We start from the raw sequence: 26,054 nt of genomic DNA, 5'->3' as shown, positions 1-26,054 counted from the left end.
ATTCAAAAGAGAAAAAAAGAAAGATTAGCTAACACGATACAACTTTGACTTGTCGAATTTTACATCACCATATAATATATGATTGAAAATTTCTATAAAATATTTTCCGAAGTCCCTCCCCACACGTTTCTGATGTATTCTTTTTTGACAAAAATACTAAACATCTCTTTTCCGTAAAGGTCAAATTATATAAAATTATTATTTTTCTTTTTATTAGCATTTTATTCTCTTGATTGCATTTCATATATGAGAGAAGGAAAAAAAGGCATGAATATTAACCTGTTAAGCGTTGGATTTGGAGCGTTACATTTATGTAAAAAACAAGAAAGACAGAGGGGCAAGAGTAAGATTAGGTGATACTTGCAAGTACCATTCTTTTCCCTATAAACATTCTTTTTTCTTTTGCAGTCCATAATTTAATATTTTCATTTGATAAACTAAAACAGAAACAATTGATTATTTCATTTTAATATCTTATTACTAAAAGAAATTAGAGTTAAATATTACATTAAACCCAAAGGTCAGTATTACTAGAGTAATCCGTAGTTTCTCATATAAAATATAGAAATTTGCTCACTAAAACTAACATTTTTTGCCAATATATCAGCATCTAATGAAAATTAGTGTGATTATTTAAACTATAGAAATAAAATCTCTATAAAAGTGAATGCAACTTCAAGTCTCTTTAATGACAAAATTGTAACACTTCTGTGTTTATAGAACATAAAGTTTAGCTATAAATATTTGTTGCTCGTTCCTCCATTTTTATTAAACCGCGTTTTGTCTGCTCTCCTTTCTCTTCAATCTTGGTTTGGTGGGAGGGGTTTTAGGTAAAGCGTGAGATACAAAAACACAGACATCCTCTGTAACTCTTTGCGTTCTTGCTCTCTTCTTCTTCGTTATCATCATCTCTCTGCAGAAAAGTAAAAAAGATGATTCAGATATTTTCTTTTTTTCTCCGAAAAAAGACGAGCTCGTGTTGAATATTTGAAGATTCCGCGCAAAAGAAGAGAAAGACTATACTTTACTTGGTTTGACCAATTACGACTGGTTTGGTCTGAAACTCTTGCGTTCATGGTAGACAAAACGAACTAGGTGTTATTTGTTTTGTTGTTGTCTTAATTGAGTCAAGGACTGGATTTGATTTCTCTCAGTCATCATGCAAAGAGTACGCAATAAACCCAGCGGAGGAGCCACGACGGCTTCCGTTAAGCATTTAATAAAACAGAGAGGCGGCGGAGATACGGCGGCTGATGATAGCAGCCTCTTGACGGATACGCAAGAACCGAGCATCGATACGGACAAACTCAGCTACGAGATTTTCTCCATCCTGGAGAGCAAGTTTCTTTCCGGATCATCCGAACCCGAACCGGTTAACCCGGCGGCGGTTACTGGGCCGGCTAAGAACCAGAGAGGGAAAGTCTGTATCTTGAGCATCGATGGCGGAGGCATGAGAGGGATTCTACCCGGAAAGGCGTTGGCTTATCTAGAACACGCTTTGAAATCCAAGTCGGGCGACCCGAATGCCCGTATCGCCGATTACTTCGACGTCGCCGCCGGGTCCGGTATAGGCGGTGTTTACACGGCGATGCTATTCGGGTCGAGAGATGGTAACCGTCCGATATTTAAGGCAGAGGACACGTGGCAGTTCCTAACGAAAAACGCAAAGGGTCTTTACGGGTCGTTCGTGAAACGGGTCATGAGAACCGGGTCGTTGGGTAGTTCCGGAACGGGTAAGTTAAAGAGAGTGATGAAAGAGTGTTTCTCGGAGCTAACGTTAAAGGACACGCTCAAACCTGTGCTCATACCTTGCTACGACCTTAAAAGCTCGGCTCCGTTTCTTTTCTCACGCGCCGACGCGCTTGAGACTGACGGCTACGATTTTCGGCTCTGGGAGGTTTGTAGAGCCACATGGGCCGAGCCAGGGGTGTTTGAGCCGGTGGAGATGAAGTCGGTTGATGGAACGACTAAGTGTGTGGCGATCGGTGGAGGATTAGCTATGAGTAATCCAACGGCGGCTGCGATTACGCACGTGTTGCACAATAAGCAGGAGTTTCCGTTCGTGCGTGGAGTTGAGGATCTGCTTGTGTTGTCTCTTGGTATGGGCCAGTTGATTGATGTGAGCTATGAGTATGATCGGATTATCAAGTGGACGTCTAAGCATTGGGCTCGACCTGCAGCTCTTATTTCGAATGATGGTGCTGCCGACACGGTCGACCAAGCTGTGGCAATGGCTTTTGGTCACTGCCGCAGTAGTAACTACGTTCGGATTCAGGTATGAAAAATATTCTCAGCATATGCTACAAATTGGTTATAAGTAAAACGATTCTAAAACGATTTTTTATCTAGGTGCCCGCCTAAGCACTAATCCCTTATTTACCACATATATTTTTCTCCAACATTGCTCATACGTGTGATCCGATTGATTTATTGGAAGGAAAAGTTATATGGTTTATCTTGGATACTTGTCTAAAATGAAATTATACCCGTTTTAAAATGTATTTGTAGATTCTTCACAAGCAATTCTTGGAGTGTACTTTGAGGTGTAATGTAGGTTTAGGTAGTCACTAAGTGATGGGTATTGTTGCAGGCGAACGGGTCGAGCTTAGGACCCTGGAAGCCAAACATAGACACTGACCCGAGTGGGAGCAATGTAAATATGCTGGTTGGAGTAGCTGAGGAGATGTTAAAGCAAAAGAATGTAGAGTCCGTTTTGTTTGGAGGTAAAATAATCAATGAACAAAGCAATTTCGAGAAGCTTGACTGGTTAGCCGGGGAACTAGTTCTGGAGCATCAAAGGAGAAATTGCAGAATTGCTCCAACCGTAGCGTTCAAGCAATCGGTTCATAGGGCAGAGCAGAAGACAAGGGGCAAGGATATTGGTGTGACCGCAAGAGAACGATGAACAAGAAAAGGTTGTTGTTCTCTTTTGGTTTATTTAAATATTTTAGGATATGGTTTTTATTTTGTTCTCAGGTTATGATTTGTTGTATAGATTTGAGTTTTGTGTTTGAGTTATGAGACATTAGGAGAAAAGGAGAAACATCTTGTCATATTGCTAAAAGGACTCCCGCTCCTTGATTCATGCTGACCAAAAAAAATACAACATAATGATTTTATGTAATTTATGTTTGTTTTTGTTTTCATCGTGATTTCTTCATTGACATTTACACTATTCTAGATAAGTTATTAACCAGTTTTAAGTTCTTGACTAAATTAAAGATTCGACGAATGACTATCAAAATAAACTAAGGGACTATTCGTTTCATCATCTGTCATTTCAATCCAGTCGATCCATCTGTATAATCCATCCAAATGACTCGTTTAGATTTTATGGTACTATTTATTTGTTTATTTAGATGAGCCATCTAAATGGATTTATGTTCGGTTTCTTTATTTTATTTTCTATCCAAAACCGGAAAATCTTATTTTCTTGCCAAAATTTGAAAATTCATTTTTCCCGCCAACATAAAAAATTATGTTTTCTGTTAAAACCGAAAATCTCATTTTCCTTCCAAAACCGAATTTTTTCACTTTTCAGCCAAAACCGAAAAATATTCTATTAGGATAATTTTAATGTAAACATATTTTAGACTAAATAATAACAGCCAATATAGTTAAACTTAATATCAAATATATGATTAAATCAAAATAAGGGTATATTAGTAATGTGTTTATTGAACTCATCTGAATGGAAATAGAAATAAAGAAACGAACATAAATCTATCCAGATGATTCATTATAATGAACCATTTGGATGGACAAACAAACAATCTCACAAAATATGAATAGATCATCTGGATAGATCATACAAATAAATCGTCTGGAAGATGATAGAATGTGAAACAAACAACCCTTATACCATTTTGGCATAACCATCTCCATCCAGATGGTTCAATTTGGAGCATCGAGCTAATTTTCAAAATTAAGTCTAAATTTTAAAACTTATTCAGATGAGTCATCTCGATGACTTGTACTTTTAAGGTCTAAACAAACAAAATTCACATCTCTATCCAGATAAGCCTTGTGGATGGAGAAACAAATAACCCTAAATGAACAAAAATGATTATAGACAAGGAATTATTTTTTGAAAACAAATAGGAATTTTCGATGAATAATTTTTGGAACGATAATTTAGTTTCAATAGTTAGTTAACCAAATAAATAAAATTTAAAAGATCTTTTATTTTTAAATGAATAAGTAAATATTTGTTAAAGCAATAGTTTAAAATGATTTACTAATCAAAATAAATTTCTAATTTTTATTGTTCTATTTTAGTTTTGGTGAAGGCAAAAATTGTTTAAAGTTTTTTTTTTACAATAATGAATTTTGAGGAATGAAAGAAAGAAATATGTGAATATTAAAATTATTTTTTAGATGGTGTAAATGTTGAAAACACCATATTTCGTAATGCTTTCTTCTGAATATGTGAAATTGAAGTCTAACTAAACCTAAAAACTGTATACTTTTATTTACTTTGTTTCCGGGGAGAATTTCATGTTTACCATTTTCATGGTATCATTATTCATCTTTACCATCAGTAAAGAGATACTTTTAAAAATATATTTTTTATTAAGTGACAAAATACTCTTATACTCTTGTTCTCTCTATATATAACAAATTATTTAAATAGATAAAAAAAAAATATTTTTTAAATGTTTTTGAATTATACTTTTTCAAATTTGAATTTTTATAATTTTTTTTTATTTTTGATAATCAAAAATTATGTTTGAAACTTATTTTTAAGTTTTTGATATATTTTAAATATTTATTTATATATTTATTAGAATTCTAAATTTCGCATTTCTAAAACCTTACTCCACCCTCGAATCTAAATCTAAATTTAAAGTGGTATTATAAATGTGATATGTTTCTGAGCGTTAACATTCAGAATGTTGTAGTGAAATACGAAAACTTTGGAATGAAATTACAGAAAATTTTGATAAAGTAATGCATTTTAACTAAGATCATAGTTCTTGTATGTCGTACCGAATTGTCAAAGTAATCAATTAACGTAATATCACAAACTAAACATCAAATAAATACTATATTTACACATTTCTGTCAAAAAAAACATGAACTTATTAATCTAAACAACATGTTAACTTGTGTTGACCGAGCCAAATTAAATATAACGTTAGTCAACACTAAATTTCATTTGACCAACATTTATTTTTGCTAAAAAACATGCAATTTTCATTGACCCAAAATATAAACTTATTTTGGTTGAGATAAATTATATTTTTTGAGATAAATTATATATAAACCAAAAATCTGAACTAAAAAAAAATTTATATTTTTGGATCAGTGAAAATTTCATACTTTTTAGCAACAAATATGTAAGTTCAATATTTCTACGGTGAATTTTGTTAGGTTTTTTAAACAATGTGTGGAATATCCCCAATTAAAGTCCAAATTTGCTGAATACCCATAATTATGGATAACCCAAAAAAGAGTAACCTTTTGACACTGTGCGGACGAAAATGCCCTTATGCTTTGTCGAAAACATGTAACTCTAGATCTATCAGCTAAATATTTACATAGCAGATAACAATCTACATACCAACTAACATATTTGCTAATAATTTCGGTATCATCTAACAATCTATGTATCAAACAAATGTATCGACTAACAAATCATATATCAGTTAATGAAACTATTAACAATTAATTAGTTATCTATTAAATAGTTCCAAATCTATTTGTAACCGCTAACACTTCATGTATCGATTAAGAATCCATTAAAATCTAAATAATAGCATGTAAGTAATAAAATATCTACTAACATATATATTATCTAAAAGTTAATTGTGATTCGAAATTGGAAACATTGGAATTGGGGTGAGATAATAAGATTAACATTATGGATGTCAAAAGAATCAGAATAAAAAAATAAAGATTTATGTTGAATTAGAAGATAATTTGAAGAATTTGTACGAGAGATAAAGAGATTAGAACACATAAAAGGGAGAAGAGAGAGATAGAGATAAGAGTATTATAGTCATTAAAAATATTAAAAAGAAACAAGGTTATATGATAAATTACATGAGTTTCTGGGTGCATCTACGCCAATTACTTTTAAGTATAACATTGGTCAACACTAAATTCCATTTAACCAACATTTATTTTTGCTAAAAACGTGCAATTTTCATTGATCTAAAATATAAATTTATTTTAGTTGAGAAAAATTATATATAAACCAAAAATCCAAAATCCGACCTGAAAACAAATTTATACTTTTTGGATCAATGAAAAGTTCATAATTTTTAACAAAAATGTGTAGGTTCAATATTTTACGGTAAATTTTGGTATTTTGTATTTTAGTAAAACAATGTCATTTTGGTTTCTGTTAAAAAAAATAAACATTGGTTAAGTGATAAGTAATCCTGACTAAACTTATACCTCACTTGTCTCAGTCAACACAAGTTAACATGTTTGGAGGATTAATGGAGAATTTATACTTTTTTGGCAAAAGTGGTCAAGTATAGTATTTTCTCTGTTCCGGAAAGTAAATTTTTTTTGAATTTTTTCTTGTTTCATAAAAATAGATTTTCTATATTGTTAAGGTATTTTTTATGCTTTTAAGAAATATTAATTGAAGATATTTGAAATAATTAAATTTTATTGGTGGAAAATTATTCAAAAGTCTATAATAATATAAAATTAAATTAGATAAAAAATATTTATTAAATTTTTAATAAACGTGAATACTTTAGAAAATCTTAATTTCGGGAACGGAAGAAGTATTTATTTATAATTTTCTCCGAACTTTATCCTAACATTCTGCTATTTAAGGAGTCAGATTCTCTAATCATTTATTTTTTGTAGTCATCATAAACACTCTCAGAGCTCGAGAGTGGAGACACGACACTATTAGAGTGTGAATGGTGAGGCAGATCGTTAGCAGATGTCCTGCACATTAGTATTTTTTGTACTGCCACAGCCAATCACAGTTTTTAACTTTTCCAGAAAAGAAAAGCAGGAGACCTGCCCAATGGTAACTTTTTTTGTCTTTATCTATGTAAAAGCAGATGATCTGCATGTCCTTCTACCCTCTCAACTTTTGATGCAGTTCACGGATTCCACCATTTTTTCATCCAATAGAATTTTTTAATAAAATTAAATTAATTCTGAAAATATGAATAATTCACCACTTATAAATAAAGAGAGTAAGAACATACGTAGTTTCATACTTCTTCGATTAAAAGAGGTTCTAGACAACCAAAAAAATTATGTACACTACCATTCTTAGAAAAAAAAGTGTTGTAGTTCTTTTATCCTAGTACTGTCGTAAGCTTCATTCATTCTTACAGTAAGTTTCATTCATATATATTAATTTGATCACATATATAATACATATATTAATAATTCAAAATATAGTATAGTTAATTAGAAAAAGAATCTTGTGTTGTAGGGTGGGAGATAAAAAAAGAAGGTGCAGTAACTTTGTGCTGTCTTGTGCCTCAATCATTATTTTCAGCTTAAGGTAATAATAATTTTTAATTTAGTTTTATTATATTTACGTAATTATATAAATATAAATATATATATACATATATGTATTAGTTTTTGTCAAATATAATATATTAAAATTGAAAATATAGTATATGAAATTCGAAAACTCTATATGTCTGATATAAATTTTATAGTTTTTTGAACATTTATATTTTAGAGTTTTAATCTATAAAATATGCATGTAAATAAATAATAATTATAATTGAAAATATAGTATAGTTAATTGGAAAAAATTCTTGTTTGTAAGGTGGAAGATAAAAAAGGTGCTATAACTTTGTGTTGTCTTGTGTTGTACCTCAATCATTACGAATTACTAGTTCTCACACATCCGGTAACCCAAAAAAAATCCTTAGACAATAAAAATGAAACTCTCGTGTTGTGTTCTGTATTATGGAAATTAAAACAAAAGTGCAGTAGTTTGTGTTGTGTGTACTGGTTAGGCTGTGTTGTGCAATATTCATTTTGTCTAGCTTAAGGTTATATTATCTTTTATTTTCATTTTGTTAAATTGTATCTATTTATTTATATTAGTTTCAATTATTAATCGAAAAACTCTTGTGATGTAGGGTGGAAGTTAAAAAAGACTGTCGTAGATTTGTGCTATCCTCTGCTAATAGTGTTGTGCCTCAATTCTCTCCAACATAAGGTAAATTACTTTTTATTGTTATTGTTATTTATATTTAATTAATTATATTAATTATTTTTGTTCAAATATAATATATCGTAATAAGAATATTTATTTGGAAAACTCTCTATATATATGATACATTTTGGTTTTTTTGAACGTTTTATTTTAGAGTTTAAGCTATATTTTATGCATGTAAAAAAATAATATAACTATATATATATATATTAACTGAAAAGAGAAAATGTGTCATATTTTAATTCAACCTATTAAAAATTGAAAGTATATATAAAAAGAGAGATATTTTGAAAAATATATTTTCAATGTAAAACATATACATGTAAATTATTAGTATAATACTTTATACTTGTATCAATTGGAAAAAGATATGTGTTACATTTTAATTCACATAAAATGTAAAACCGAAAATAAAAAACAAATAAATATAGATGACATTATAATTATTTTTTTAGAAAGTAATACATTTATTATTAAGATATTATTTCTAAATTTATCAGTCATAAATTAATATGATTTTGTACGAAAAAATGATTTTGTATTATAAAATCAATATAAACATCTCCATTTTTTTAATATAGATTTTATGGTTAAATTTAAATATCAACTTGGAGATCATTTTAGGAAATCATGTGCTATTCTTGATTCCAACGGTCTTTGATATCTACCAAAATCCACATGCATGTTACAACCAAAATATATTTAAAAAATAACATATCTATAATATTTGTAAGCTAAAAACTACATAATCTTATTAACAGGTAGATAGGATTGTAAAATCATTTAAACGAAAACCACCGGAGCTTTGGGATGTGATGCAACGATGTTTCGTATTATACGACGTCCAATCACAATCTCAATACTCCTTGCACCAAAGAAGAGAAGAGTTGCTGAATGATGGTCAAAATAATGATGAAACTGAAACATATGGCGGTGATATGCAAGACACTCAGGTCCAGGAGACACAAGAAAGCGAAGAAGTCTATCGCGTTAATATTGATGATGAAATGCGTCATTCAAATCAGTTCACCCGTGAGAATTTGCGTCAGAATTCTTCACCAGCTGCTGATCATTTTCAGATTCCTACTTCTAGAGTTCAACAACGAAGTGGACTAAGGCGTGGAAGTAGTTCACAAAGAGGTGCAGGAACCTCCCGGATCGCTGCCAGGAGTGGATCCCAAGGAAGTCGTAGAAAACAATCATTCGAGACAACTCTGACAGATACGATGACGGGTTTTAGAGAGTTTCAGCGCCAAAGTTTGCAACAACTACGTCCAAATTCTTTTGATGAAGATGATTACAATGAATTCGATAATGCGGTGAAGATATTCGAATCAATGGATCTTCCAAATGACACCAATTTCTATTGGGCGTGCATTCATGCATTTAAAGAAGAAAGATTTTGGCGTAAGTACTTTATTGACAGAGCCGAAAGAACCACAGAAGATAAGTTGAAGTTTTTACAAGCTCTTAGTGGATATACACCGGACGGCGAATTCGTGGGAAAGCGGTTAGAATCTGGCCAAAAGTTTGGTAGTCCAACTTGTGGGCAATGGAATTCTGGTTTTCAACAATGGGGAACACCTCCAAGTGCCCCGCAATGGGGAACACCGCCAAATGCGCCGCAATGGAGTTCACCTTCAAATGCTCCGCAGTGGGGTCCACCGCCAAATGCTCCACAATGGGGTACACCGCCAAATGTTCCGCAGTGGGGTACACAACCTTTTCCACAATGGGGTGCGCCTCAAAATTCTCAACAATGGGGTTCATCAACAAGTACTCAACAATGGGGTCTTACATCTGCTGTTCCTCAATGGGGATCATCACCGACCACTCATCAATGGGGATCATCACAAGATGCTCCACAATATATTCCTCCGAGAAATGTTCAACATGGATTTTCCCTAGAAACAGAAGTACAAACTACAACACGTGAAAAGGAAGTTCCTGTTTCCGAGAATGTTATCAGAGGAGTTTCACCAGAATTCACAAACTATGCTTCTACAAGTAAAGCATCACGTCCACGAAGACGAGGAGGATTATTCAATATCTGGGGAACTGAACGAGGACTAAATCTAAATGAAACACAAGAAAGTGATTCCACATCGGATAACTAGCTTAATAAGATTCGTGCTTTGTTTGTAGTCGTTGTGTTTTGTTTTATATTTTCTTTTGTAATGTCTGTTATGTATTGTATTTTTGATTAAGGATATTTCTCATTGATTTAATTTTTTATTTTGTGGTTAAAATTTTCAGGCTTTTCGTATATGTCAGTTGCGATCACAAAATCTCCACAGTCTAAATCACGATGAAAGACTTGAGTTATGGAATTTAGAAAATGAGCAGTTTGAAGAGTTAATAATTCAACCATCATTGAGTTATTACAATCGTTTCTTTGAAAGAGGAGCACCTCAAACCGATGGTGGTTTAGGATGGAGAAATATTTGGCGTCGACTACAGGAAGATGATGCTGCGTGTCTTCAGTTACTACGAATGTCTCTTGGTGTTTTCAGATCTTTATGTGTCATATTGGAATCAAAATATGGTTTACATCCCACTCTTAATGTTAGCATTGAAGAGAGTGTGGCAATGTTTTTGCGAATTTGTGGGCACAATGAAGTTCAAAGAGATGTTGGATTACGGTTTGGACGGACACAAGAGACAGTGAATAGAAAATTTTTTGAAGTTCTTAGGGCGACAGAGTTACTTGCTTGTGATTATGTTAAGACTCCAACAAGACGAGAACTACTTCGAATTCCTGAAAGGCTGCAAATGGACAGAAGATATTGGCCATATTTTAGTGGATTTGTAGGAGCTGTGGATGGAGTTCATGTATGTGTTAAAGTGAAGCCTGAACTACAAGGAATGTACTGGAATCGACATGATAGGACATCATTTAACATCATGGCGATATGTGATCTCAATATGTTGTTTACATATGTTTGGAATGGAGCACCCGGATCATGTCACGATACAGCAGTTCTCACGATGGCACAAGACGGTGATTCTGATTTTCCTTTGCCTCCAGGAGACAAGTATTATGTAGCTGATTCTGGGTATCCGAATAAGCAAGGTTTTTTGGCTCCATATAGATCTTCTCGGAATGGTGTTATTAGGTATCACATGTCTCATTTCAACAATGGTCCTCCTCCTAAGAATAAACAAGAACTGTTTAATCGATGTCATGCATCTCTACGTTCCGTTATTGAAAGGACATTTGGAGTTTGGAAGAAGAAATGGAGGATTTTGAGTGAATTTCCGAGATATGATATTGCAGTTCAAAAAGGAGTGGTAAGTGCTACAATGGGATTGCATAATTTTATCAGAATTTCAAATTATTTTGACGAAGATTTTGTTGAAGAAATGGGACATACAAATACCAGCAACGAAGATTCTGAAAATGAAATAAGTGACATGGAGACAGCAAATATGGCTGATGGAGATCATATGACAAACATTAGAGACAACATTGCCGATATGTTATGGGCAAATCATTAAATTATTTTACCTTTGTTTATGTATTTTTTATTATGTGTTTTGATATTTTGGTGTAATCTTTATTGTTTCAATATATGATCTGCACTTTTGAACTGCTTTTGCCATTCATAACTTTGAAACATAACTTGTTCTGCTTGATCTGCATCTCTCCTGCATGATCCGCTTGATCTGCACTTGTCCTGCTTGATCTGCATGATCTGCTTGATCTGCACTGCTTGATCTGCTTTTACCATTCGGAACCTTAAAGACTACAAATGTTACAAAACCAAAGGGTCACACAACTTTGTACTATTAATACTTCAAAATAGCTTCTACTTTTAAATTTTGTAGGCTTCTCTTTTAATGTGTGAAAAAAAGCTACGTACTGTAAACATCAAAAAGTCTCGTTGGTTAATCAACACAATAATAGCACAAGGTTCTTTTCTTGTGTTGACACATCAGACTTTTAGAATCTTAAGAGGCAGACATGTCATTAACTGAAAAAAGTTAAGTGACCAATTAAAACATTTTGTTTCTCCACGTCTTTGGAATTGTGTTTGCACATTCTTCTTCGTTCATTCACCCTTACTATCTTTGAGTTCTCTGAAGTTTGCAAAAGAGAAGTGAAAATCAGATGAATTTCTTCTCTGAAGTTTACAAGCCTACTGCAATCAGATCAATTTTCATTGCCGCATAGTCTCCTCCTCATGCCGTAACCACCAGATTTCTCCGTGAATGCAGATCTGCTCTCTCATGCCCTAACCGCCGTGTTTCTCTATGTCAAGCAGATCAACTCGAGCCTAGAGCCGAATTGAGAGATGGGTACCACTGCCTTTCGTGTCAGAGCAACTCAGTAAAGGGAGTGCTCTTCATCGTTCTCTCTGATTTTTGTTTGGTCTTTCCATATTCTGCTGAGATTTGATCGTTCTGTTGTTTGTGGTGTTGAAATCTGATAAAATAGAGTTCTTTGATCACAATTCTGAGTTTAGACTTTTCATATTCTCGCAGAGAAATCAGATCTGTGTTTGGTTTTGTAGAATCTGTGTTATCTGTTTCTGTTTGGGTTTGAGAAGAGTGATTCATCTGTTTCTGTTTATGATTGATCTTATTTCAATTGATATTGTTAAGTGTAAGATAATTTCGAAATTAACATGTGCTGCTCAGGATCTGAGTTTCGATTTGATCAGTTTCTGACACTGTAAAAGTTTCTTCAAAACTGTTCTGTTTTTAAAATCAAAAACCTGCAATGATTCTGTGCTGTGTATATTTCTGAGTGTCTGGCTGGTTTGATTATTTGTCTCTGAAGTTAAATCATTTATAAGAGTGATTAGGATGTGTTTTTGGATTTGGAAAAAGATTTCAACTTTGATTAAGAAAAGCTATGTGAGTTTCTTGCTTTGCTCCTAGCTTTGTGTTCTTAATTAAGATTTCATTGCAATCTGATGCGTAATGTCCATTAATCACTGTCAAGTTCTGTCTATTATACTCTTAGTTTAGTTATGGTCTTCTTTTGTTTTGATATTTTCTGCAGGTATCTTGTGAACTCACGACAAATGGTGGTCACAAATGCTGTAGGTCCTCTTCTTGGGGATCTTACTTGTGGAACTTTACTGCAAAAGTTGCAGGTTAATCTCTCAACCATTTCTTTTTTTTTTTACCGAAGTTGCCGGGCTTTTATTAGTTCTTTTGTGGCGTGAATATTTTTTTACAACAGGAAATCTTGGATGAAGTTGGTGAGAGCGATGAGCAAGAGTGTCTTGTTTACAAGAGTAAAGTTCAACAGGCTGCCAAGTCCCGAGTGTCTTGTTTACAAAAACTTTAGCTGTGACATCTCAAGCAATGGAGATGATGTGTAGTTAACGTGTTGGTAGAGTGACAGGCTGCACAAGGTTCTTGAGTTTGTGAGCACAGTTCATGATCTGTGTGAAGATGAGGTTAATTCAGAGGATGAATATGAAGAAAACACTGATCAGTGGACATGGGGATATTTGTTGTTGGTGTTATGAGTATGGGGAAATTTATGTTGTTGGTGTTTGTTGAACTTGATACGTTTGGATGGAAGTAGATTTGTAAAATTTTCATGTTTAATGTAAAATTTGCACTTTCATTTTCTTTTGTATTTCTAAAAGAAATTGCGTTTATAAAATTAACTGGAATCATAAAAGCTACAATTAAAAAAGCCAAATCTGTAAAATGGATGACAAACTGCAATAGTAAAAATCAAATTAGTGGGGTTTAATAACATTTCTATGACGTTATTATAAATATTAACAATTGCAAAGAAATTAATGCTATCGTTGTATATTTAACTATAGCATACAACAAATCTGCTATCAAAAGAGTCGGAGGACCTATGATAACGGGTGCTGTCAGAGTGTTTTAGGAAACACTATTAAAACGAACTTATAGCGTTTAACGCCAGCTATTAATACCCACATTTCCTGTAGTGATCTCATTTTTATCCCTTTTGTATTATTTTAAAAAAAAATTATTCAAGATATCCAACAATGTTCTATTATTGTTTTCAATCAAAAGTACCAAATACTAAGTTAATATCTTATAACTCTTTCTTACTTATCAAAAATACTAAAAACTATTTATTTTTGAAAACTACTAAAATGTTAACATTTTAAAAATAGTTTGTAATTTCTTTTATTTATCAAAACTCAAAAATTTCTTTTGAGATATTTATATGTTGTAAATTTCTCTGTGAGTTCACGATCCTCCTCCATCTTCTTTCTCGGAGAGCGATGAGATCCGTGAACAAGTGTAGAGGGTTTTGGGTGGGAGTTATAGGGTTTATGGTAACGGTGCAGATCTCCGGTGGATTGTGAAGATTCCAGCGTCCAGTGATGGTGAAAGGCGGCAGCTCCGACGTCGCTCTCATCCACGTCTCGGTTCCGCTACATAATACCAACAAGAGTAAAGATGAGATGACTCTATCACTCTATGGACAACATTGGTGGTGACGATTGGAGACGAACACAACGTCTTTTTCGCATACATAAACGGAGGTTTGAGAGACGAACCAAGAACCATACGAAGTCTGAAGGAGGGGAAGAAGAGAAGATAAGAAAAAGGAGGTACTGGTGAGAAGCATCAATGTTTACGATACAAAGAAGATGACAACTTGGCTTTAGGTAGAAGGAGATATATATGCTTATAGAAATATACGGGTTAGATTAAAGTGAATAAAAGAATTGAGTTTTGGTTTGATAAAAATAAATATAATTAGACAAACCAAACAGATTATAGTAGACCAGGTTATCACAATTTATTACTAAATTTGTGAATCGAAGACCATATAACATGACACTATTAGGGATCATAAGTAACATTCAAACATGAAGAAGACCACAAATTCACAATCCATAATTCCATCGGGTGAAGAAGCCACAAACAATCAAACCGATGATGGAATTATTTGATGAGTTGTTAAGCTCAAACTAAGCTGAGATTTTCTCAAGAATAATTCTTTTTGAAACTAAAGAAGAGTCGATCATACTAGCTTTGGTTCTAACTGCTAAGAAGAGTCGATTATACTTGCTCTGTTCTAATTCTGATGCAGATGGTCGGTCTCATTCTCAAAGTTGGTAGCCAAGTTCATCAAAATGAAAGAGCAACTAAATCAACAAATAAAGAATGCACAAACATTTATGTGACGAATTTTATCAAAATATCGCATAATATATTCTATGTAAAATATTATTCAAAAGTCAATACTAATATTGGCGATGGAGAATATTTACTGAAATCATTTTACAAAATATATTATTTTAACAAAGGCTAATTATTTTACTACAATATTGAATTTTAAATTTGAAGTGAGGTGAAGGACATTTACTACAATGTTGAATTTTAAATTTGGTGAACCAGAAAAGCGTAAGAAAGGAAATGAATTGGACTTCTATCCTTAACTTTAAACTCAATTGAAAAATAAATGAATAATAAAGTATAAATATAATAGTAATGTAAACAAAAATTTAGCGTATATCATTTAGTAATAAGGATAGAATACGAAATAAAAAAAGGATCAAATACATAAGTCTGGTTATAAGGCGGCTGTAAAAAAAATATTAAGAAAATGCTTAAGTTCTCTATATTATTTTTAATTAGAATTCCACATTATTTTTTTATTTGATCGATACAAAAAGTAATATATAAAAATGTAAAACTGATATTTATATTGAAACAAAATTTAAATACGAAATACTTTTATGGAATGGAAAGAGGATCATATTAGAGTATTTTAGACCACAAACTGGAACCTAAAACCCAAAAAAAAAAGATTTTACACCACCAACTCGAGAGCAAAGGTGCGAAAAAATGAACTTGGAAGCTAATCTATTAAAAGTTAATATCAAATAAATAATTATTATACAATAACCAAAATATAAAAAAATACAATATATGTCTAGATTATAAATATTTAGATACAAAACTTATATTAATATAATTATTCATTAATAAAATCAAAATATTTTATAAACAATAAAATTAAAAAAAATCCCGCAGCGTAGCGCGGATAATTACCTAGTTGATGTAATTTCATTTCCACTTGGAGAGCCTCTATTGTACAGAATGTACGAAGAGTGCTCGTCTTCACATCATTGGATTTGGAGGGGTTCAAAAACCATTAGCTTGGTTTTTTTTATTTAGATATAGTTAGAAGATTGAAACGTTTTATAAATTTCAAAAAGAAAACAAATGTTGTTGTCTCGCTCTTGCGCGTGTGCGTGCGTCGGGGGAGGGACGGTACGAGAACGTCATATATCTGTGAGAGCATCTCCAATGTATATCTCTATATTTTTCTCTAAAATAGAGATCTCTATAAGATTTGCTCTAATGTATGCCTCTATAATAGAGTTCCTCTATTTTAGAGGAAAATATAGAGAAATCTTACTTTTTACCTTTATATTTAGAGATGAAAATAGCAAATCTCTATATTTTCCCCTATGAATAGAGAAACTCTATTATAAAGGCATACATTGGAGCAAATCCACCTCTATAATAGAATTTCTCTATTTTAGAGGAAAATATAGAGATAAAAATAAAGGTGAGTTGGAGATGGTCTGAGTAGACCCACGTCTTTGATTGTCGGTTCGGCCTCATCCACCGACACTCGAATACAGTATTTTCATTTGTTTACAACTATACAACTTTTTTTTGGTAAACAAAGAAAATGATATTTTACTCTTTTTTTTTACCCAAAAACTCAAACATTATAAATAATATTTTGACTATTTTCCAGCAAATCAAATCCGAATAACGGAAGTTACAGCCGCAACCATTTTACTAGCTGACTTGTTTGGCATCTATACAATCTTTTTATATATTGTAAATTTAAATATCAATTTAAAAAAAAAATCAATTATGCGTCGGTCCAAATATAACTAGTAGCAGATTTCATCTTTAGTTTAGTTGCTTCCTCACGTGATGTAATTTTCATAGGGACAATTATTCAATGGTTTGTCTAGGCTCTCAACAAGACAGTCAGAGATAAAGAGTTCAAAAAAAGTTTACCAATTAAATTATTAGAAAGTTTAATCACCATCATAAGACATGAAGAAATTGCTCACTGAAGAAATCACTCAAAAGACTTCAAATCTATTCATAAAGAAGAATTCAAGATTTGGAGAAGGATCAAAACATCTGAATTTGAAATACATCGAGAACCAAGATCATCAAAGTAACTCGCTGAAATCTTGCTTGCGGTTCAATACTCAAAAGTTTCAAACCATGCAAACATTCGATCGGTAAACAATTTCATTCAAAGTTGTTCGTGATCGATAAACTAAAACTTCTAATTAACTATTTAGTTCGCTTGTTCAACAAAAATCCGTCTTAAGCATTCTTGGTTTAAAATCCATTTAGTTTTCAGTTTGTAATAATAGAGTAAGAGTTCGAGTTAAGTTTAAGTTCGGGTTACTATAGTTTAAATGAAACGTAACGAAGTCATAGAAATATCATTATGGTTTACTATCTTATGGGCGCAAGTATACCTAATTTTTGGAGTGTCTTGGTTTGTACCTTTTTCAACATATATACTTATATTGGTTTGGTTTGGTTAACCGTTTCTTAACTAAAACATAAAAAGCTTGGTAATATATGTATTTTGGTTGGTTTGGTGTAGCTAGAAAAGGGTTTGATTTGCTTAGATGGTTAAGTTAGGTAATTTAATGCATGTTTATGCAAATGTTTATCTTGTAACTAAAACGTTTGACCCTTTGGCTTAGATTGTGAAGCTTTGATCCCTTACAGTTTGATTGTCACATCACATAAGTTACGTTTCACTCATCCAAACATAGTGTTGTATATACGAGTGAAAGTCTGACTATTTACATAATTGCCTTCAAACCGAGTACATTAACCGCATTTTAGACAGTGAAAACGGCTTAACATATCTAGTTTGAGCTCTGTAGTAAATGTTTTATATGTTCAAACTAGATGTATGTTATATATTTAGTTTGAACTGAGATAAACGTTAAGCATATGAAACCAGGAAAAGATAGAGACACTAGCTCTACCTTGTGTGTAGTTGGTTCTACAGTTCTACTAATCGCATCAGAAAACGCCGAAAGTGAAACTTTTTAACAAAGTGGGTTTTGGAGGTCGCACTCTACGTTCTTATTCAATAAACTTTATTGTCTTTTCTTATCTGAGAAAAGGTAAAAGGAAAAGGAAGAAGAAGAAGAGAGGCTAGTAGAAGAAGATCTTTTTAGTGGGATACTCTTGCTCAGCACTGGACATGCATCGTGGGACACACTCTCACGTCTTTTTCCACAACATGACAACAAACATTATCAAAATATGGTAACCTGACTTGGTCAATTTCTCAGCCATATTTGTAAATTCTCCTCTTTTTTTTTCTTTTTTCTTTCAGTTATCGATTTGAATTCATTGATAGATATAAAAAGTAATTGGAATGAAAAAAGTATTATAAGCTTCACGCCGACAACCTAAAAGAAGACACATTCTTAATTTAGTCAGTACTCTATTCGTTTCAAAATGATATATATTTAAGTTTTTTCACATAGATTAATAAAACATATTGAATTTTAATATTATATGCATAATTTTACCTGATTATTTGTTTTCTATAATTTTAAACTAAAAAATATTTTTAAAAAATACAATTAATTTTTTTGAAGTTTACAATTAGACAGTATTAGTTGATAAAAAATGAATTGAAATACAAAAAATATATCATTTTGAAATAATTTTTTTTATAGAATATTTATTTTTTTTGAAACGGAGAGGGTACTACTTTTCAGAGTATGTAAATGAAAATATTTTTAACATGATCAAAATATGGTAACCTGACTTGGTCAATTTCTTAGCCATATTTGTAATCGTATCTTTTCTTTTTTTCTTTCTTTCCATCAGCTATTTATTTAAATGCATTGTAAAATATCTATCATGCCTAAATATTAAAGAATTGGAATGAAAATAAGTATACGCTTCACAGCCACAATCTAAAAAGAAGATGCATTTTATACTACTTTTTAAAGTATGTAAATGAAAATATTTTTAACATTATCTACTTAATCTAGGAGTTAAAACACTGCTCTAACATGTAGTTGAATTTTTATTAGCAGAATGATCGTACTTCATACCTTAACTTGGGGAAATAACTCAAACATCATTGGTTTAAACCAATGTTCTAAAAATCACTAAGCGGTAACTAGGCGCTTTATAGAAGACTAGCGACTAGGTGGATTATTCAGGGCCTAGGCAAGATCTATGTGTTAGCAAATTTTTTATTTATTTTATATATTTTATACATTTATGTGATATATTTTAGTTTTTAAGTTTAATTATAAAATTATTATGATGAGTTATCAAAATTATATATACAAAAAAAAATTAGAAAAATTTCTAGATTTATAATAATATTTCTGCTTAATTTAGCATATTTAGACAAATTTTGATCGATTTAAACCGATTTAGAACAGTTTATATCAATTCGAATAGTATAAATCAATATAAATCAGATTTTAAGAAAATTTCGGATAGGAAGTAGACTGGTTTTTAGAACTTTGATTTAGACAGAGATAATTTAGAGATTTAATGTAGAATAGCACGATTAGAAATTGTGAAAATAATTAAACAAGCGATCAGATAGTTAGCAACTTAGCATGCCACACAGCCGTAGGTAGTTTACTACATAATTATTGCATATGATTATAAATTTTATGCATTATATATAAAAGTTTCCCTCCTGAACAGAAAATAAGAATAACAATCGTTTCTATGGATTTTTAGTCATGTTTTAAGACTTGTGACAAGCGAAACTAACATATGCGAAAGGACAAAAAACCTTAAATCGATGAAGAACAAAATATGGCAGAAACCTCGACTGCGGTTTAGCTCCTAATCAATAATGGCCAGCCCGGCCCAAGTAGGTAGCAGATGTTTTACATGCCCATGAAAACCCATAATCAAATTGTTTTTTTAATAAGTAAAACTAGAGCTTGACCCGCGCGCCTGCGCAGGTATTAGTTTTTATGTATTTATACATTGATATTTGTTTTTCATGATTAGTGCAATATATTTTAGATATGTCTACATATAACTAATTGTATTCAAAAGATCCAGATCGAACCGGATAATATGATTATTTTTGGTTCAAATATCTAAATCATTTTCAAATACATTCGTTATTTGAATATTTTTACTTTTCTGTATATCAGAACCAAATTCATACAGATCCGGGAGATCCAACTTGAATCTCACACTTATATCCAACTATGGCCTAATTTCAAAACCCAAAAAATCTATACTCGAAAAACGATCCGTACCTAAATGGGTACCCGAATATCTATGCCTAACAGATTTCGTAAAAAAATAAATATATGTATAGATATATATTTATGTGTTTGGCTAAATTAAATGAAATAGAAAATTTTTTATTTAGTAATATTTTTACAATATTAATAATAATCAATATATGAATATCGATTTGTTTAGATAAGTTTTGGAATTGTAATTAGTTAATTTAAATTAAATTTAAAATGCAGTGGTAGAATCCGTAAATAAAAAGAAATACAAAAGGAAGTACCTAAAAAGATATTTCAAAACCCAAAAAATCTTTACCCGAAAGAAACAACCCGTACTTAAATGGGTACCCGAATGTCTATGCCTAACTGATTCCGTAAACAAATAAAAAATTTATTTTAATGTGTTTGGCTAAATTAAATGAAATAGAAATTTTTTTTTAGTAATATTTGTACAATATTAATAATGATCAATATATGAATATCGATTTGTTTAGATAAGTTTTGGAATTATAATTAATTAATTTAAATTAATTTTAAATGTAGTGGTAGAATCTGTAAATAAAAGAAATACAAAAATAAATACCTAATTTATTATAAATGCAATGACTAAATGTGTAAATAAAAGAAAATACATATACTGCTATCCAAGTTTCCAAACAATTCTTATATAACATTGTCATCCATGTTTCCAAACAAACCATCTTTTTAAACTGCAAGTCATGTTTCCAAACAAACCTAATTTGTACTTCAGTTTTAATAATAGAGATGATTAAAACAAAATCGCTTAATCACGGATTATGTGTGTGTTGAAGTGGCTCGTTGGTAACAGAGCATGGGCCTAATGAGAAGTATTAACATTTTGTACAAAAATAATTTTAGGGGGTGTGAGTGGAAATTAGATTTATAATGACTCATAGAATTTTCAAGTCTAGTGTTATTAGTTTGTAGATTCACACATTCTCATTAAAATCTAGTGTTATTGGTTTGGTGATTCTATAATTCTATACAAAATCATTTGTTATTCAAAAAGTTTAGATTTTAATGATTCTACAAATCTATTAAAATAAGTGTTACTCGGAGTTGAATTTTTAACATTTTAACTCACAAAACATGATTTTGAAAATACTACATGTTTTTCTTGAATTCTTAGAATCACTACATTACTTTATTTTTATAGATTTTCACAATATACAAAATTCTCTATAACTCTTTCCAAATTTAACAAATCTCTTAACTTTTAAAATCAACAAACTTTATAAAAATCTAAGTCTCACAAACACCCTAATCTTCATTTCCGGAATGAAATATAACTCTACAGCTATACGCAGTGGCGGACCCAGCAATTAAATTAACCTGTGTCATAATATTTTGTTTCAAAAAAGATCACAATAAAAAAAGAAATATGGAGCATCGAACTTGAGTTTACTTGGGTTTAGGGGTGTCAATCCCTTAGCATTTACCATCTGGACTGATGATTCTACTTGAGTCTTTTTGCAAAAAACATTGTTTTTATCTTTTAACCTGTGTCAACTGACACACCCAATCCTTTACTGGGTCCGCCTCTGGCTATAAGCAACAGAAACTAAAAATGAGTATTTGTTTCTATTATGCGGTATGAGAAAATGATTTCAAAATTTTGACATTCACATAATAATTTAATTCAAAATATCAGTCAACTATTACTGGCAAATAATTTTTTTTTTTTTGAAACACATATTATCTATTACTTAATTCTGAATTTTAATGTGCAAATTTAAAATTCCTATGGTTTAACTTTGATTTTTGTTTCATATTAATATTCTTTTATTATATTTTAGATTTTCTTAAATAAGGGCTTCTCTTTTATAATGTTTCCAATTATCTATAAAATTACAATAATGTTGAAATAAATTTATAATCTATACAATAATCTAGAATGCTAATTGACATTTTAAAAAAAACACAATGATTCACCAAAAAGCTAATATTAAAAGAAAATTATTATCTTTTTAAAAAATTGTTAAAATACATCTCCTCAAAAACTGATCTCCTTCATCCTCGACATCATTTTCTGGTTACGCCTGAACAGTCTTCCACAATACGGTGTCGTCCTAATGCTTCTCCCTCTCCGATCTCAGACATCTCCTCCTTTCATCATCGCTTCAAAGGTAAACCATTTGTTCCACCAATGCACTCTCGTTTACAGTTGTTGATGAAACAAACAAGAAACAGAACCAATCTCACGACCAATCTTGTTTCCCTTTAGGGTTGTGATTAATCATTCCGACAAGAAAAAAAAAAAGACAAAGATTGCATCTTTGTAATAAAAAGAGATCCGAAAATGTTGAACAAGATCATGAAACTGGGCGGGAAGAAATTCAGCAAATCAGATCAAGACAACACCTCCGGCGTCAACACCGTCGTCCGCAGCAGCCGCCCCACAACCGCCGCCGCGCCTCCATCGTCAACCGGCGAATCACAATCCGCCGCTCCGTCGCCTTCGCAGACACCAAACCACCCAATGTTCACAGCACCACCTTCCCTCGAAGTGCTTCCACTGCTAAAAGACGTCTCCTCCTCGGATCGTCCTCTCCTCTTCATGAAGAAGGCTCACATGTGCTCTTGCCAATGCGACTTCTCAGACTCACTGATCATGCCGCGCGAGAAAGAGATCAAGAGGCAGACGCTTCTCGAGCTCGTCGACTTCCTCCACTCCTCCTCAGGCAAAGTGAACGAGACGATGCAGAGCGAGCTTATACGCATGGTCTCGGCGAACATGTTCAGGTGTCTCCCGCCCGCGCATTACGAGAACACCGGAGCTCCTCCTGAAGGTAACGATCCCGAGGAGGAGGAGCCTTATCTTGAGCCATGGTGGCCTCATCTGCAGCTTGTTTACGAGCTTCTCCTGCGTTACGTTGTGTCTTCCGAGATAGAGCCCAAGACTGCTAAGAAGTTCATCAACCACACCTTTGTCTCGAGGCTGCTCGATCTGTTCGACTCCGAGGATCCTAGGGAGAGGGAGTACTTGAAAACTGTCCTTCACAGGATCTACGGGAAGTTCATCTTCCACCGTCCTTTCATCAGGTGCTCCATTTACAACATCTTCTACAAGTACTTGTATGAGACTGAGAGGTGTGTTGGAATCGGAGAGTTGCTGGAGATTCTCGGGAGTGTGATCAATGGGTTCACAGTACCGATGAGAGAGGAGCATGTACTGTATCTTGTGAAGGCCATTTTGCCGCTGCACAAGTCGAAAGGCATCTCCATTTTCCACCAGCAGTTGTCGTATTGCGTGGTGCAGTTTGTGGAGAAAGATTACAAGTTGGCTGATACTGTGATCCGTGGGCTGTTGAAGTACTGGCCGCTTACGAATTGTAATAAGGAGGTTCTGTTCTTGGGAGAGCTTGAAGAGGTTTTGGATGTTACAGAGCCTTCAGAGTTTCAGCATTGTGTTGTTCCTCTTTTTAGACAGATTGGGAAGTGTCTTAACAGCGCAAACTTCCAGGTTCGTTTCTCTCAAACCTTTGTTGTATGTTTGTTTTGTCCTTTCGATTGTGATGTGTGTTGATTAAGAGAGGTGTAGGTTGCAGAGAGAGCTCTTTTCTTGTGGAACAATGAGCATATCGTAGGCTTGATTGCTGAGAACAAAGATATGATCTTTCCGATAATCTTTGAAGCGTTGGAGAGGAACATGAAAGGACATTGGAACCAAGCGGTGCATGGTTTGTCTGAGAACGTTAGGAGAATGTTTATGGAGATGGACAATGAGCTGTTTGAAGAGTGCGAGAAGCGACATCTGGAGAACGAAGCTAAGGCTTGTGAGTTGTTGGAACAAAGAGAGATGACATGGAAGAGACTTGAAGAGGCTGCTTCTTTAGCTGCAAACTGAAAGGACCATCTGATGATGAATTTTAGCTATTCTTCCTTGAGTATTTTTTTTTTCCTGTAGAAACTCTCTAATAATTTGTTTGTTCTTTGATTCTTTTAGTTTTGTTCTCTTGTAAAATGGCGACCAGGAATATGAATCCACATGTCGCTGATCAGATTATGTCATAGAAGATAAGTTTAGTGCTGTTTATTTCAGCTTCTCTAAAACTTGGTAGCAATTAACTAAGTGATTTACAAGGACAGACGACGATGACTATGTTTATTTAACTACTCTTAGATCAATGTTTTAAAGGCATTGGATGATGAACCAATACTACATACCATAATATGATGGTTCCGTCCTGTTAAAAAGAGTGAAAACCAACATATCCTAGAAGATTTGAGCCATGTTTCACAGCGTGATCATTTGTACCTGAACTCAGAGAAAAAAAAAAATCCGTCTGATCCGATCTAGTAGTATCCCGACCCAAACCGAATAGGTATTTATTTGCGCAAAATCTAAAGATCCATAAAAAAAACTCAAATATATGAATTAATATATATTTGAAATCTAAATAAGTAACTTAAAACTCAACTAGATCATGACCGCAACAGCTCGAATTTTTATTATTGATTAGATAAAATTTATAAATTAATAAACGTTTTTAATGATTGAATGTTGTTTAGTGTTAAGAAAGAGTTTAGTTGCATAATATTTATTTTATACGATTTAATTAATAATATTACTATTTTAATCATTAGATAATATATATTTTAACATTTTCATAACTATTATTCATTTTCAATATATCTTCAGGTAATAATACATGTATAAGATATTATTTATTTTTTAGTTATTTCAACTTTTTCGTTATGATTTTTTAATAAAACCTCAGTAGTATATGTATTAGATATTATTTATATATATTTTGATAATTTTTTAATTTTGATGTCAATTTATTGTATTTTATTTATATACAGTATTTAATTTAGTATGAAATTTAATTAAAAAAATTATTTATGAAAATATAAATTAATTAATTCATTATTTTAATTGATTTGATATTGATTGAAATTATTTTATAATATCTAAACCTGCAAAATACTTATTTTTTATTTTTTCATAAATTATTTGAATGTTTTAGTCAATTTTTAGTTTATCAAATAATTGGAAAGAAAATTAGTTAAAAATTTATTAAAAAATGTGACAAATGTTTTACATTGTTTGGACACAAAATTAATTATTGTGCTGTTTGAAAACATAGATAGTAATATACTATTGTTTCCATAATTACTTTATAATCGAGTGTGTATTTAATTTAAAATCCTACAAAGGATAGTTGTGTCTAAGAGAATGTTTTATATTTTAATAAGAGAGATTTCATATTTATTTTGATATAATATCTAAAAATATTCAAATTTGAAGTATTATTAATTGAATCTGAAATGAGTTTGAAACTTTGAATCCAAAATATATCTCATACAGAATTACAAAAATTATTCGACCCAAACATATATAAACTCCGAATGGGACATATGAGGTGTAACTCGAAAACCCTATCCAAACCCAAACGCCTGGGTCTAACATTCAACAAAGCAATACACACTTTATTTCCACACAACACTTTTTTAAGGTCAGTGTGGTGAAAGGAGAAAAGGTATTGGACACAATAAGATAGTGGTGTAAGAGAAAGATGAAAAGGTTAACAACTTGATGAAACGCTGCATTTGATTTGATGAGACTGGGTTTTCTTTAAAAATTGCCTTCGCATTCCCATTTTGGTTTTGTAATC

At 32.0% G+C, this 26,054-nt stretch overlaps 3 protein-coding genes and 1 pseudogene across 5 annotated transcripts; all 4 read left to right on the top strand.

Annotated features, from left to right (window-relative positions):
- Positions 1–600: 600 nt before the first annotated feature.
- LOC103830001 (patatin-like protein 7) lies at positions 601–3,146 on the top strand. Of its 3 annotated transcripts, XM_033276277.1 has the most exons (3): positions 699–1,077; positions 1,155–2,275; positions 2,591–3,146. In XM_033276277.1, exons 2-3 carry the CDS (start codon positions 1,160–1,162, stop codon positions 2,903–2,905), a joined length of 1,431 nt encoding a protein of 476 aa, XP_033132168.1. In that variant the 5' UTR covers positions 699–1,077; positions 1,155–1,159; the 3' UTR covers positions 2,906–3,146. The 3 variants fall into 3 exon arrangements, with proteins under 3 accessions (XP_033132169.1, XP_033132168.1, XP_009103945.1); XM_033276278.1 differs by having other exon boundaries at positions 601–2,275; positions 2,509–2,827; XM_009105697.3 differs by having other exon boundaries at positions 735–2,275.
- A 299-nt stretch (positions 3,147–3,445) lies between these two features.
- LOC117126920 lies at positions 3,446–10,328 on the top strand. Its single transcript, XM_033276279.1, has one exon. It carries the CDS (start codon positions 8,974–8,976, stop codon positions 10,273–10,275), a length of 1,302 nt encoding a protein of 433 aa, XP_033132170.1. The 5' UTR covers positions 3,446–8,973; the 3' UTR covers positions 10,276–10,328.
- LOC103844584 lies at positions 10,261–13,744 on the top strand (annotated as a pseudogene).
- An 8,709-nt stretch (positions 13,745–22,453) lies between these two features.
- On the top strand, positions 22,454–24,484 carry LOC103830000 (serine/threonine protein phosphatase 2A 57 kDa regulatory subunit B' epsilon isoform). Its single transcript, XM_009105695.3, has 3 exons — positions 22,454–22,562; positions 22,661–23,899; positions 23,978–24,484. The coding sequence occupies exons 2-3, from the start codon at positions 22,736–22,738 to the stop codon at positions 24,281–24,283; spliced, it is 1,470 nt and encodes a 489-aa protein (XP_009103943.1). The 5' UTR covers positions 22,454–22,562; positions 22,661–22,735; the 3' UTR covers positions 24,284–24,484.
- The last annotated feature ends 1,570 nt before the right edge of the window (positions 24,485–26,054 follow it).

The sequence above is a fragment of the Brassica rapa genome, chromosome A07 (genome assembly GCF_000309985.2).
Source record: "Brassica rapa cultivar Chiifu-401-42 chromosome A07, CAAS_Brap_v3.01, whole genome shotgun sequence".
Taxonomy (NCBI): Eukaryota; Viridiplantae; Streptophyta; class Magnoliopsida; order Brassicales; family Brassicaceae; genus Brassica; species Brassica rapa.
This window is presented reverse-complemented; position numbering and strand designations above follow the sequence as displayed.